This window comes from Ailuropoda melanoleuca, chromosome 7 (assembly GCF_002007445.2).
Source record: "Ailuropoda melanoleuca isolate Jingjing chromosome 7, ASM200744v2, whole genome shotgun sequence".
Lineage (NCBI taxonomy): Eukaryota > Metazoa > Chordata > Mammalia > Carnivora > Ursidae > Ailuropoda > Ailuropoda melanoleuca.
Window position 1 is genome coordinate 55,730,740 of NC_048224.1, and position 14,106 is coordinate 55,744,845.

At 53.7% G+C, this 14,106-nt stretch overlaps 1 protein-coding gene across 1 annotated transcript in view; it reads right to left on the reverse strand.

Moving 5' to 3' along the window:
- Nucleotides 1–7,768: 7,768 nt before the first annotated feature.
- Nucleotides 7,769–14,106, reverse strand: part of FAM78A (family with sequence similarity 78 member A) — a 21,230-nt gene continuing 14,892 nt past the window's right edge. The window contains exon 2 of the mRNA XM_002915211.4: nucleotides 7,769–10,931. Within this exon, the coding sequence (XP_002915257.1) occupies nucleotides 10,403–10,931 (529 nt within the window). The 3' untranslated portion in view covers nucleotides 7,769–10,402. The remainder of the gene's footprint in view (nucleotides 10,932–14,106) is intronic.

Sequence of the window (14,106 nt, forward strand, 5' to 3'; positions counted from 1 at the left end):
ACCAAAAAAAAAAAAAAGTGAACGAAACCCAAGGTAGTCAGAAAAAAAGGAAATAATAAAGAACAGAGCCAAAATGAATATAATAGGATACAAAACAAGACAAGAACAATCAGTGAAACTGGTTCTTTGAAAAAATCAGTTATATTGATAAACCTCTAGCCGGACTGATCAGGGGGAAAAAAAAGTAGACACAAATTACCAATGTCGGTAATGAGAAAGGTAACATCATTACAAATTCTTCAGGTATTAAAAGGATAATCAGGAATGTTATGAATATCCTTATTCATTACTTCAACTTAGGCAAAGTGGAAAAATTTCTTGAAAAGCACAAATCACCAAAGTTCACTCAAGAAGAAACAGATAAATCCCTATAGCTATGAAAGGAATTGAATTTATCATCAAAATTTTCCCATAAAATAGGGGCGCCTGGGTGGCACGGCGGTTAAGCGTCTGCCTTCGGCTAGGGCGTGATTCTGGCGTTATGGGATCGAGTCCCACATCAGGCTCCTCCGCTATGAGCCTGCTTCTTCCTCTCACTCCCCCTGCTTGTGTTCCCTCTCTCGCTGGCTGTCTCTATCTCTGTCTCTGTCACATAAATAAATAAAATCTTTAAAAAAAATTTTTCCCATAAAATAAATTCCAGATCCAAATGGCTTCCCCAGTGAGTTTACCAAGTATTTAAGGAAGAAATAATACAATGACACACAAACTCTTCCAGAAAATTAAAGGGAAGGGAATACTTCCCAACTCATTTTATGAGGCTAGCGTTCTTCTGATACCGAAACCCAACCAAGATATATAATAAAACTACAAACAAATCACTAACCAAGATGCATGTAAACATTATTTTTTTAGTGGGGGAGGGGCGGAATCTGAAGCAGGCAGACACAGGGCTCGATCTCCCAACCTGCGGATCATGACCTGAGCCAAAATCAAGAGTCAGACACTTGGGGCGCTTGGGTGGCTCAGTCGGTTAAGTGTCTGCCTTCAGGTCAGGTTAGGGTCAGGTCATAATCCCAGGGTCCTAGGATTGAGCTCGGCATGGGGCTCTGCCCCTCCCCCCACTTGCACGCTGCTTTCTCAAATATATGAATAAAAATCTTAAAAGAAAAAGTTGGACACTTAACCAACTGAGCCACCCAGGTGCCCCTAGTTGTAAGAATTCTTAACAAAAGTTTAGCCACCTAATCCAATATGTATAAAAAGGATATGCATAATGACCAAGTAGAATTTATTCTAGCAACGCAAGGTTGGCCTAACATTTGAAAATCAATCAATACAATTCACATGAACAGAGTTAAAAAGAAAAAAAATATATAATCATCTCGATAGATACAGAAAAGGCATTTGATAAAATCCAATGTTTGTTCCTGACAAATTCTTGGCAAAACAGAAGTGGAAGGGAACTTCTTGGCCTGATAAGGAGCATCTGGGAAGAGCCTACTGTTAGCATCGTACGTAATGGTGAAAGAATGTTAGATGAGGAGCAAAGCAAGCATGGCCACTGTCACTGCTTCTGTCTATCTCGCCGATACGCTAACGCAAGAAAAAGAAAGAAAAGGCATCCAGATGGGCACCAGTTGCTTAAGTGTCTGCCTTCGGCTCAGGTCGTAATCCCAGGGTCCTGGGATGGAGTCCTGCTTTGGGCTCCTTGTTCAATGGGAAGCCTGCTTCTCCCTCTCCTCCCCACTTCTGCTCTCTCTCGCTACCTCTCTTGCTATCTCTCTCTCAAATAAATAAAATCTTTTTTAAAAAGGCATCCAGATTCGAAAGGAAGAAATTAAGCTTCATTCACAGATAACATGATCTTTGTTTTTGTTTTTGTTTTTGTTTTTGTAGCTGATTCTAAATTTCATATGGAAATGCAAAGGACCCGTAACAGCCAAAACAACCTCAAAGAAGAAAAACAAAGTTGGAGGACGTAGTATAAAGGTACAGTATTTAGGACCACGTGATATTGGTGTCAAGATAAAGAGATCAAGTTATGCAAAACAGAAAGTCCAGAAATAGATCCCCAGCTATATGATTGATTTTTGACAAAGGTGAAGAGGCAGTTCAGGAGAGATTCTCTGCAGGGCTCAGCTGTCTGGATTCTCAGGCTGCATTTCAGGACCCCTGTCCAGATAAAAAGGAAGTGGGCAGGATTCAGAACTTCCTGGGCTCCCTGGTCATCAAACCACCGGTTATGCCAATCCCGCTACCGTTTGTCACACCCATCATTCCTATAGAATCATCAGCTTCCTGTCAGGAGCCGGGGGTTGGGTTCTCTTCATGCATCGGAAGGAGATGGAACAGGTCCATGCGGCAGAATCACTGTGGTGTGGTGCTGTCAAGAGCACAGCTGCAGAGGCCGTGCTGGCCCCCCCTTCGCTAACCTTTACAGGAAGTGGCAGGCCGTTTACAGGGGAATCCCTTCACCTCACGCATAGCAACATCCAAAGTGCTACGTTAGCCACTCAGTCCATGCTCGGCAGCGAAAGGCTGGTGCCTGGTGCTCAGACCTCGCCAGCTGCCAGGCGTATTCTCCGAGGCCCCGCAGTGCAGAACTCCTCACTGATCAGAGGTTCCAGAAGAAGTCCCAAAGACAGCTCGTTTTCCATGGCTGACAGCCAGATCTGCAGCCACACTGAGTGCTCACTGAACATCGGGGCAGGTGCTTCTGCCAGGAGCCCATGATGAGGACATCAGCTGCTGGCCAAGGGGGAGCACTCTGGCCGCAGCCTCTGGGTCCCTCTCCTATCCCCGCCACATCTCGGGAGGAGCCATGTCCAGATTAAAAGGACTGCGGAGGCTCGAGTTTACGCCTGCCCCCAAGAATACGGTAAAGGGCCTTCTCAAAGCTCACTCTGAAGTCCCGCTGCCCTACAGCACGTCCCAGAATGCTTCCTCCTACTCCTACCTCCTCATTCATGCATAGAAATAGCCTCATTTTGTGGGAACGAGCGTTTTCCAGATAAGTGAATTTTCCAGATGAGACAAGTTTATCTCTTTAAGCACTTGGAATTTTATTATTTTAACCAGTTGGGAGGGAAGTCTTCCAAAATGAACCACACGTGGACTTCCTCACGCAGCTCTGTAATTTGCTGGCGTACTGATGACTCAACTGTGAGCAGCGGGGACTAGGCTGTAATCCCAGGAGGCCTCTGGGTCGTCAAGACCCAGGGCCTCAGACAGAAACGCCTTGAGAGTCATAGCCAGCCTTGGAAAGCAAGCACATTCTGACACGTGCTACACCGTGGGTGAACGTTGAGGACCTGATGTGTGGTGAAGAGAAGCAGTCCCAGGAAGACAAGTTGTGATTCCACGGATAGGAGGTCCCCAGAGTCGTCAAATCCAGAGACAGAAAGTAGAACGGCATCCGCCGGGGCGCTGGGGAGAGGGAAGCCGCTGTTTGGTGAGTGTAGAGTTTCCGTTGTGCAAGATGACAAAGTTCTGGAGACGGAGGGTGGTGATGGTTGCACAACGTGTATGAATGGCCCAGCACTGCGCACTCAAACATGGTTACAAAGGTCAGTTCTACCAGCATGTTCTCACAAGTCATGATAAATAATGGACCACCCACATTCCCAGCTATGGACGCTGCTGAAGCTTAGAGTGAACCCCCGAGCCAAGGGGGCCGGCGGTGGAGCCAGCACTGATGCGGGGACCACGCCTCTAAGCTCTTCGGGATCATTTCCAACAGGCGAGGTGGTGGGGAACGTTCACTGAGCCTTAAGCACCTGGTGGGCAGAGGCCGAGCCCACACAGAGCTGGGTTGGCCCAGACCGTCCGCTCGGGCCCGGCTGGAGTGAAGCAGGCACCCCCAAGGAACGCTTGGTGCGTGAACCGCCCCCTCTGTAGGGCAGCCCTTCTCTTGCCTCGTCCCCACCCCCACACCGTCTCCCTTACGTGCCTGAGTGGGGATTGGACCAAGGCTGGCCAAAGTGCTCCTTGATCCCTCGGCACATCCAGCATGGGGCAGAAAAAAATCATTTTTACATCCAGTTGCAAGGTCAGTAACAGCTAACACCTGTGGCCCTGGGCTAAGGGCCGTGCTTGCCCATCCTGAGTCCTCCTTCCCTGCCAGAGGAGCACCACAGCCCCGTCTTGCAGATGAGAAGACTGAGTCTCAGGGGCTTACCAGCATTAATAGGTCAAATTTCCTTCATACCTGCTGTGTGCCCAGGAGCCAGCCATCCTCTGGGTCCCCCCTTCCTACCCTCCAGGCCAGCCGGCCCCCTGCAGACTCTTTCTCCTGCTCCCACAGACCATAAGCTCCAAAGCGCTGCTTCTCCAACACCTAGCAAAGGGCCTCACACACAGGAGATGGTCAGAAGTACACCTGTCGAAAAGGAGGTGCCAATGCACGCTACGACACAGGGGAACCCTGAAAACACTGTACTGAGGGGAAGGAGCCAGGCACAGCCACCCACATGGTATGACTCCATTCACATGAAACGTCCCGAGTAGGGACATGGACGGAGACAGAAGGGAGATCGGCGGTGGCTTGGGCTGGGGCGTCGGGGACGATGGTACCTAACAGGTGCAGGGTTTCCCCGTGAGGTGATGCAAACATTCTAAAATTGACTGGGGTCCTGGCTGCACAGCTCTGCATATACACTAAATGCCAATGGGGGGTGCACTTTAAACGGGTGAGCTGTTTGATCTGTGAACTCTAGCTCGATACAGCCGTGGAAACAACACTGAAGTCCTCTTGTCTGGCTGGCTGGCTGGCTGGCACCCAGTCTGCATTCGATGAGGGTCTCAGGTTCCTGAATAACCAAGGCCTGTTGTCTGGATGTTGCCATATTGAAGGAGGGGCATCGCTGGTCTCTTGTGGAAGCCCCGATTCGGTATGGTCATCCTCAGGCAGCCCCGCGGGCAGGGTTCACAGCTGCAGCGCGTTGCTGGGCCTGGACAGGAGGGCGAGCTAGGCGTGCGTGTCCCAGCTTGCCAACCAGGAAACTCAGGCATGCGAGGTCAGGCAACCAGCCGACCTCACTCAGCAAGACAAGTGGCAGCCAAGAATAGCGCAGGCTTTCTAAGTGCGTCTCACTTGCCGTGAATACCCAGCGCCGCCTCCTGTCATCTGATTAAAAGGGGACCATAAACTATGAAGCAGGGCAGTGGCACTTAAAGCTAAATTGGGCTCAGGCCGGTAGACGAACAAATCCCATTTCTGCCTTCCAGTCCGCAAGGCCTAGTGGGGAAGGCCCTGCCTGGACCCACGTCAGCGGCATATGTTGGCCTCTCTGGACACAAGCGCAGAGACGGAGCTCATCCGCTCAGATGCGTTTTCTTGCATTTAATACTTTTCATCTTCCCTTGTCAGCAGGCCTGCCGATGAGTCACGTTCAGCCCCACGCTCAGGGCCTTCTGCGTGGCAGTCCGCAGAAGAGCGGGGACAGGCAGTCTGGTAGAACTGCAGTGTGAAGAGGCCGGGAGTGGTGTAGCCAAAAAAGCAGTGACCCAGCAAGGTCAACAGGCGGCTGTTTGAAACCTGCCCAGCTCTGCAACTTCCCAGCTGAGTGACCGCTAGCAAGTCTCGTGGCCCCTTCTCAGGGCCACTTTCTTCGCCTGTACTCGCATGCACTCAGCGGTGGCAGGAAGGGCCCTCCAGCACTGGAGCGCTCACTCTGCGTGTGCGTCTTTGCAGGACTTAGTTGTGGCTGATGTGGGTGGGTCCGTTTGGATGGTGTGCGTGCACAGTAACCTGCTGCTTCCTCCAATATTTGCCTTAATCCGATGCCTGGACCCCAGCCAGGTGGGAAACAGTGTCTGTGGGGCCAACCGGGCCGGACAGATGATGACCAAGAGAGAAATCAAGCCAGAGGTGAGAAAGAACATGTGGGCTGATAGAAATGTCCCGGGGCCTGAGAGCGCCTCCAGCCATGGCCTCTCTGCAGTTCCCACTGAGCTGGATCCCTCTTGGCTCAACAACGGGGCTTTCCTCTGTGGCCTCAAGACCTGACCAACAGTGAGCCCGAGTCCAGAGGCTGGACTCTCCCCAGAAGTGACCAGAGGTGACAGGCAGGCTGTGTGTGGGGTCACGGCGTGCCTGCTTCTCTCTGGCATCATGGGGCAGGCGAGCCTGGCCTGGCCCTGAGAGCCAGCTCTCCCAGGCCCCGCTCTGGCCGGGGAACTTGCGACAGCTGGCTCGAGTCTGGTGTCTCTGTCTCATCCCAGTCTGGGACTTCTAAATTTAACCTGCTATCAGTCTGAGAGGCGGGAGGGCTTCCACTCTGACTAAATGCCACTGGGAATCCTCTTCACTCACGGCCACCCTCCTGGCATGTTCCGCTCCAGAATGTTCCCCACCCCCCACCCCCGAGCACGCTGCTGTCTGTGTGTCCTCGGGTGCGTGTTGGCCTGAAGGCTCGAATGCCTGAGCAACTCTGGCTCTATCCTGATGTGATCCGGCTCGGCTTTCTCCTGCCACTGGCTAGGCCCGCACCCCTGTTGTCTGTTCACGTGTGCACACGTACATACACACACACATGCACACACGCACCCCATGCTCTCTCACAGGCAGAGCTCAGGAGCCGACTCCACAACCGAAAGCCAAACCACGACAGTGAACTGTACCACCCATAAGCCATCTGGGTGGAGGGCGGCCAGCGGAGCCTGTTATGCAATTTCCTGCTTTGGTGTCTCAGACCCAGGAGACAGGATGCAGAATGCCGTTGGGTTGTTGCAATGTGGAAAACCCAGAGAAGAAATCAAATCCCCGATGCCCAGAGCGAATGGGGACCCCTTGTCCTCCGTGGCAATGCCAAGAGGGCCACCGGCAGCCCTGGAGGATGAGCCCGTAGTCTGCAGCCGACCAGGCAGCCCCTCCCCAAAGGGAGCGAGCCGGGCTCACTGTGGGCATCAGGGAACTGACTACTGCACAAAACCTTCGGCGGGGGGGTGGGGGTTGGAGAAAGGCATTTCCTGCCTGGGGAGCCCGGGATGTACAGAGCCAAAGGCACAGGGCCTTCTTAGTAGTCACTGATACTTCCTGAGTAACAAACGTATGCCCTGTAGCAACAAGCCAGGATTGAGGATATACAGTGATAAGGGTTTGGGCTCCAGGGCCAGGGTTCAAACTCTGATCGACTCCGCCTCTTCCCAGCTGCGTGGTCTTGAGCAGCTTCTCGACTTCTGCTGTCCCTCAGTTTCCTCATCTGTGAAATGGGGACCCTAAGAACACCTGGGTTGTTAACACCTGGAAACCAAGGAGAACAGCGTGTGTTCACCGTGTCAGCTGGGAGGCAGCGACTTGGAGAATCCCCACTTTCCGTACAAGGTAAAGGGGGTTCAGAGGGGCTCAGTGTCATACCCGAACTCATGCAAATTGCTTGACTCCATGGTCCACCTTCAGGGCCCACACCCACTCGAGGACTTCTAGGCTCACCCACGTCCCGTCCTTTCGTAAGAAATTTCTCATTAGAAGAAAGTGTTTAGTATGAGGGCCCTGACTCCACGCCACCCCCTTTTGTCAGCCACTGGCCAAGGGCAAGGCACAGAGCCATGTTCTAGACTGACACTGTCCTGGCAGCCGTTTCTCCGTGTGAAGACAGGTTTGCAAGCCTGTGGGCATCTCATCACATGGGTTTCTACTGTTTGCCAAAAGCCAAGCTGCCTCCAAGTCCTGCCTCCACCTTAGGCCCGCTGCCCGGGGCACCAGCCAGGGATGCGTGAACAGTGACCCCCCCCTCCAAATACGCTCACTCCTGTGGCCGGAACACAAGGCCATCAACCCCCAAATGAACCACCACTTCAGAAATATCCAGATCCTAGCCAGGCCTACTTTAAAATTACATTTTATTTCTCTTTGTGAATATTCGTTGTTTCTTTTTTAAAAAGGTTAATTTTACATGTTCTTCAAGAGTCTCGTGCCTCCTGGTAAGTGCATTGGTTTGTTTTCACAGTACTCTCCACGACCACGGATGGTCCTTATTGCTGGAGGAGTGTGTCCACGCCAGGGGAGGGGGACACCAGAGGGATTGGGGACCCATGGGAGAAGCCTGGGGTCTGTGCTCCTGACAGGGAGGAGGCCCAGGGACCAGACCCCAGTGAAGCCCGGTGTCCTTGGGCGGGCCTGCAGCCTCTCCACGGTCTTTCCAGCCCCATCTTCAGAAAGGCCAGGAGGGACAGAGAGAAAGGGGAGCAGGAGAGGCGGGGTGAGTCAGGGAGCAAGGTGAGCTGGGGCCCAGGCATGCGGCAGGCCGGGGGAGGTAGTCGGAACAGCTTCGCCCCCTCCCAGTGGGCACAGCGCTGGTCCCTGGCAAGAGAGCTTGCTCACTCTCAGCAGGGCTGTGTTTGAGGGACTCTGCCCCCAACATCTCAGGACCTCTCCTTAAACTGCCCTCTCCTGCTCCCACTCCCTAGCGCAGTGAGAATCCCTTAGTGACGACCAAGCCCGGGACCCGAACTCTAGCTTCCTGACCCCTCGCCCAGGGCCCTTCCTCCTTTTTTAGTGCAAGAAAGACCTGAGTGCAGAGAAGGGCCGCTCCATTAGGAGGCCAGGTCCTATGCATGGCAGCAGGATGCTGTCAGCCTGGCCCCTCCCTGTCCCTTCCCCAGAGGTAGAGCTGGGACCCGTCATCCCCCTCACTCGAGGCTGTGGCCTCCTGGGTGACTGGGTCTCCGTACACACCAAGGGGAACAGGCAGTTTCCAGGGGGAAGGTCCTGGACCTGACAAAGGGGTTCCCCAAGCAGCACGCTGGTGCTGGCGACACAGGCATGTTTCCGGTCCAGTTGTCCCAGGATAGCTGCGGGCCCGCTGTCAGGAGCAGGGTGTGGGAGACAGACGGGACATTAAGCACCCCTGGAGTAAGTACAATCCCACGTGGGTAAAGGAGCAGAGCAAGGTGACCCACATCCTCCCACCTTGTCACTGGGACTCCTAACAAGTGGCTCATCTGCAGCAGAAATGAATTATTTTTCTTTTCTGATGGTTTCCTGTGCTTGGGTCTAAGTTTGAATGCAGGGCCAGGTGAAGTACTGTGGGGGTTGGCAAGCTTGAGGAAGGGGGCTTCTGTAGGGTGTCCCCCCACCCCTGTCCTTCAAGGCAGACATTACTAAGAAAGCTTGGGGTCGCTCAGGACCATCCTCGGGCTCTAGAAGACCCTGGACCCAAGGGATGGTGACCCTCCAGACTGGCCACACTGTCCCGACCAGCCTCCAGAGCGGCCCCAATGCCTGTCAACCACGGCTCCGTGTCACCCCCGCCAGCCTGAGGCCCTCGTTTGCTTCCTTGAGGATAAGCAGCGGGGGATGTCTGCTAATGGCCTCCCCGGCTTCCCTAGATCCAGGACCGCCTATCCTCGGGTGCCCCCCCGGGCAGCTTCCCCCCACTGCCAACACTGGCGCCCAGAGCCTGTCTGCAGCTTCTCCCAGAGCGCCTGGGAGGGGCATCCCCTGAGAAGGAGCCAGGAGGGAAGTTGCCTGCCTTTCTTACCTTCGAACTACATCTGGCTCAAGGTGGCTAGCCCTCCAGGCATTTGGGGCCAGTGTGGACAGAAAAGGAAGAGCCACACGACACTTAGATGTGCCTGAGGAGCCATCTGTGGCTGGGTGCTGAGGACTGAGATGGCGAGAACCCCCGGGGCTCAACCCTCCCTCTCTGCTCCCAGGTCCGCCCCAGGCAAGTTAAGGCTGCCAGAAGAGAGAGGAGAGAAGCGGCCCCGGCAGATCCCCGCCGTGGGAGCGCACAGATACCTTCTCCACAGGTATGGGGAAGGCGGTTTCCACCCGAGCCTGAGAGAAGGGGCTCTTTAGGCGGTCGGTCTGGTTTCTGGTTTCGTTTCTGCTGAAACGAAAGAATGAGCAGCTGGTTTTAGGCCTCAATCTGTCCCCCTGCACCCTCCCTCACCTCTTGCAGAAGATGAACAGTCCAGTAGAAAAGAGATCCTGCTTTCTTTGTCTGTTTTGGGCTTTTTCCTTTAAATTCAGCTTAAGGCAAAAGTTTGGCAAAGCGAGTCTACGTAAGGCCGCGTGAGGGAGGACGACGAGGGGAGCTGCCACGGGGGCCGCCACTCACCAAGCAGCAGCAGCTGCCGGTCAGGGTCATGACCAGCTCGGCCTCCTCCTGCCCCTGAACCTCTAAAAGAGGTGTTTAAAAAAAAAAGGAGAAGAAGAACTGAAAAAGCAGTTGTTTCGGGGAGTCTTGCAAGTGAATGACTGGAATTGCCAGGAAAGGAGACCCAAGGTGAAGGGGGGACGTGGGGTTGGGTGTCCCGGCCGGGCCTCCCCGTCCCCGAAAGGAAGCAGGTGCCAAGAGGGCTGGGGGAGGCCATCCCGGGGCATTTGCACAGTGAGATCCGCCCGCTCGAAAAGGTAGAGTGGTTGTATTTTGCTGAATGACGGAAGAGTCCGTGTGGGTGTTGTTGGAGCAGCGTGATTATTCGAGTCTAGCCTAGCAGGGCACCCTGGCTGTTACCGGTGCTTGGGCGGGATCACCACCAGCGGCTGCCCGTACTTGGGCCGCCACATGAGGACCTGAGCGTCGTTGGCATTGGGCTTGACCAGGGCGCTGGGCGGTATCGGCTCGTTCTTGCTCAGGATTTTGGGCTGGTCCTGGGCGATGGGCTCCCGCAGCCTGGCGCGCTGGCCCAGGGGCCGGTTGGGGTTCACCTCGATGCTGAGCTGCATGCGCCAGTGCAGCGTCTGCAAAATGATCATGTCATTGGTCGAGGTGTTGGTGGCCACCAGCCACGTGGTGAAGCTCTGGTCCCGGTAGATGTTGGTCAGCTTGGCCACGTTGCTCTCACTGACGGGCACGGCCCACGTGACGCTGGGATAGAAGTTGTCGTTCATGCTGATGATGAACTTGGAGTCTCTCTTGGTGGGGCCCACAATGGTGCACGTCTCCGTGGTGTTGCCGTACCAGGGGTAGTTCACCCCGTCTGAGTCACTGATGGCCTCGATCTTGCCCTCCTGGAGGTCTGGGAGCTCCCAGCTGGACCTGAGGATAGGAAGGCCAGTTTACTTGATCAGCCACCCACGAGGCTGCATCCCCAGTGGGGTTGGGGGGGCAGACGACACAGACATCCAGCATCATGTCTGGGCTCCCCCAGACACAGCCCCCTTCAAAGCCACATCCTGTTCTCCGGCATCATCTCAAATCAGTCATCACTACTGTTACTATAATAATAGCTCTCAGACGGAAGAAGACACCAGCCTGTCTCCTCCAGTGTGGCTGGGGGCCAGCGGCATCTGGGGAGCTCCCCCCCGACACTCATCAACAATCATGTCCATCCCACCAGACAGACAAAGACAGTAAAGCCAGGGCCGGGGGGGTGGGCTTTTCCCAGGCTGTGGGGCCTGGAACCCAGGCAGCCTGACTTCATCCAGTGTTTCCACCTGAGCACCCGTAATTCCAAAGCTCAGGACACTCTGCACCCAGAATTTTGCACAACGGGTTACGCCAGCAGTGCCCTCCAGGATACAGTACTTTACAGCATGCACTCCTGTTCACAGCAGCATCATTCACAATGGCCAAAAGGTGGAAGAAATCCACGTGTCCATCGACAGGAGAATCAATAACCAAAATGGGGTCTGTCCACACAATGGAATATTATTCAGCCTTAAAAAGGAAGGAAGTGTTGCAATATACTACAACATGGGTAAACCCTGAAGACATCGTGCTGAGTAAAATAAGGCAGACACGAAAGATAAATACTGTATGATTCCATGGATAGGAGGGCCCCAGGGTGATCGAATTCATAGAAACAGAAAGTAGAACAGTGATTGTCAGAGGGATGGAGGACAGTCGGCATTTCACGGGCGCAGAATTCCATCTGCAAACAGATGCGCAGTGGTGTGGATGTACTCAATGCCACTGAACTCAAAAATGGTAAAAACGGTCCATTTCGTTAGGTGTATCTTATCACCATAAAAAAATGCGTTACTCTATCCAAATGTGTCATTTAATGTTAGCAGTTAGCAAATTTGGGGCCACTCTGGGAGGGATGAATAGGAATGCGATGTTATTAATTTTCCTGTTTATTTCCTTACCGTTTTGCGTTTATTCCATTGAAAAAGTCACAAATTAGGGTAACACCTGCATACTAGGCCACCTCCTGCCTGGGGCCTTGAGCTCATCAAACTCCCAGGGAACTGGGGCAGCGGCTCAGAGGACCTCGCATTTCTGAGGTCTCCACCAGTCCCCAAGAGCCACCAGGCCACAGCAGCCACGGGTGGGTGCTAGCAGGCATGAGCCTGCTGATCCGGCTCCCCTCGCAGGCGGGTACCAGGGGCCAGAGAAAGAGTTTAGGGTCCCTGTCCTGGATTTCTTAGGAGCCCGTGCCTTTGCCCTGCCTGTGCCTAGGTGCCCAGAATGCACCCACTCTGTCCTCTCACGGTGGCTGTACCTGCTCGCAAAGGGATTTTTCAAAGGCAGAAAATAGGGTGCCTGCTTGGCTCAGTCAGTTAAACATCTGACTGTTGACCTCAGGTTAGGTCTTGATCTCAGGGTCATGAGTTCAAGCCCCAAGTTGGGCTCCACATGGAGCCTACTTTCCTCTCACGGTGGCTGTACCTGCTCGCAAAGGGATTTTTCAAAGGCAGAAAATAGGGTGCCTGCTTGGCTCAGTCAGTTAAACATCTGACTGTTGACCTCAGGTTAGGTCTTGATCTCAGGGTCATGAGTTCAAGCCCCAAGTTGGGCTCCACATGGAGCCTACTTAAATAAATAAATAAATAAATAAATAAATAAATAAATAAATAAATAAATAAAAATAATAAAAAGGCAGAAAGTAAACTTGCAAAAGGAACTTTGCTCTTCCATGGCCCCCTTTCAATGCCTAAGAGCCGGCTTGTTTTGAGGGAGTGGGACTCGGCACCAGCCTCAGGTTTGCTTCCCTCCCCCAGCCCCCAAATGCCTGAGTCTTGGCTCAGTCACAGACAGGTGACAGTCCTCATGAGCTGGCAAACAGCCGTGTCTCATGTGGAATATTACTCAGAAGCAAATCCCGGGACGTCTGCCTTCAAATCATCACAGGCCAGCACGGGCCGCCTCTGCTCCCCGAGGTCCCAGTCCCCGTCCCTCCCCCTCGTCAAGGAGGTGGGAGGGAACTCGGGTAAGGGCACAACTTCTGGGGGACACAGACCAGGCTGGATCCAGCCCCAGCCCAGCTACTGATTAAGTTACAAATCTCCAATCCTCTGTTTTCTCATCGGTTAACTGTGGATAATCCTACCCACCTTGCAAGGTTTTTGCAATGATTAAATGCGTCAATATAAATGGCAATACATGGAAGCTTCCAGAAACCATCTGAGGGAAGCATTTAGAGGTGTGCCAGCCCTGACTGGCCTGAAGCTTTTTCAACCCCAGTTACAGTTTTTGGACGATACATGCTTCGAAGGGAATGAAGTCCATACAGTCGCTGCCTCCTCTAAGATTCCCTGTTGGCTCCAGAATGACCTTGGACTTCAAGGCAGACCCTCAGTTCTTTGCTCCACGGCATGGAGGGGCGAGCTGGGACCCCAGCCCTGCACACCCTGAACCTTCTCCTGTTTGCAGAGCAGAGATACTACTGGTAGGCTCCAGTACACAGAGGCCACTGAAAGGGGTGAGCTAGCCTCCCAGGACCAGGATGCCCACAAATGCTCAGCCAGTGGGTCGACTGGGAGTAGAGGCATTTTGTGAGTAAGTGAAGACATGCCTGTCCCTGCCCCGAGTTCACAGACTTTGTTCCCACCTGCCCCCAGCTGCCTTCTCTCCAGACCCCTGGGTGGCTCGTGTCCACTTTCGCACAGGCCAGCAGAAGACACTGGTCTCCCTTGTGTCTACCTCCTTGCTCTGTTCGCCGGCTTCCTCTGGTCTTCAGGGCATGACCAGCTAAAGAACTTGTGTGACCCAGTGCGAAGCAAAAACTCAAGATCACTTGTTCGAAAATGAAGCATTTCAACGTGGCAGCAGCAGAGCACTGAACCATGCGAGGGGCCCTCCGGAGCACGGGCCCAGCGCGACCATGCAGTCTGCACACCCAGGAAACCACCCTGCTGCCACGGGCCACCTGTCACACTCCTGCCCTTGTCCTCCTAAGTGTGAGAATCCAAAGGACAGCAGGCCAGTCTGGGCTTGAATGCTCTGGGATCCCCTCGTATCACATCTGAATCAGACTCCTCAGCCTCCT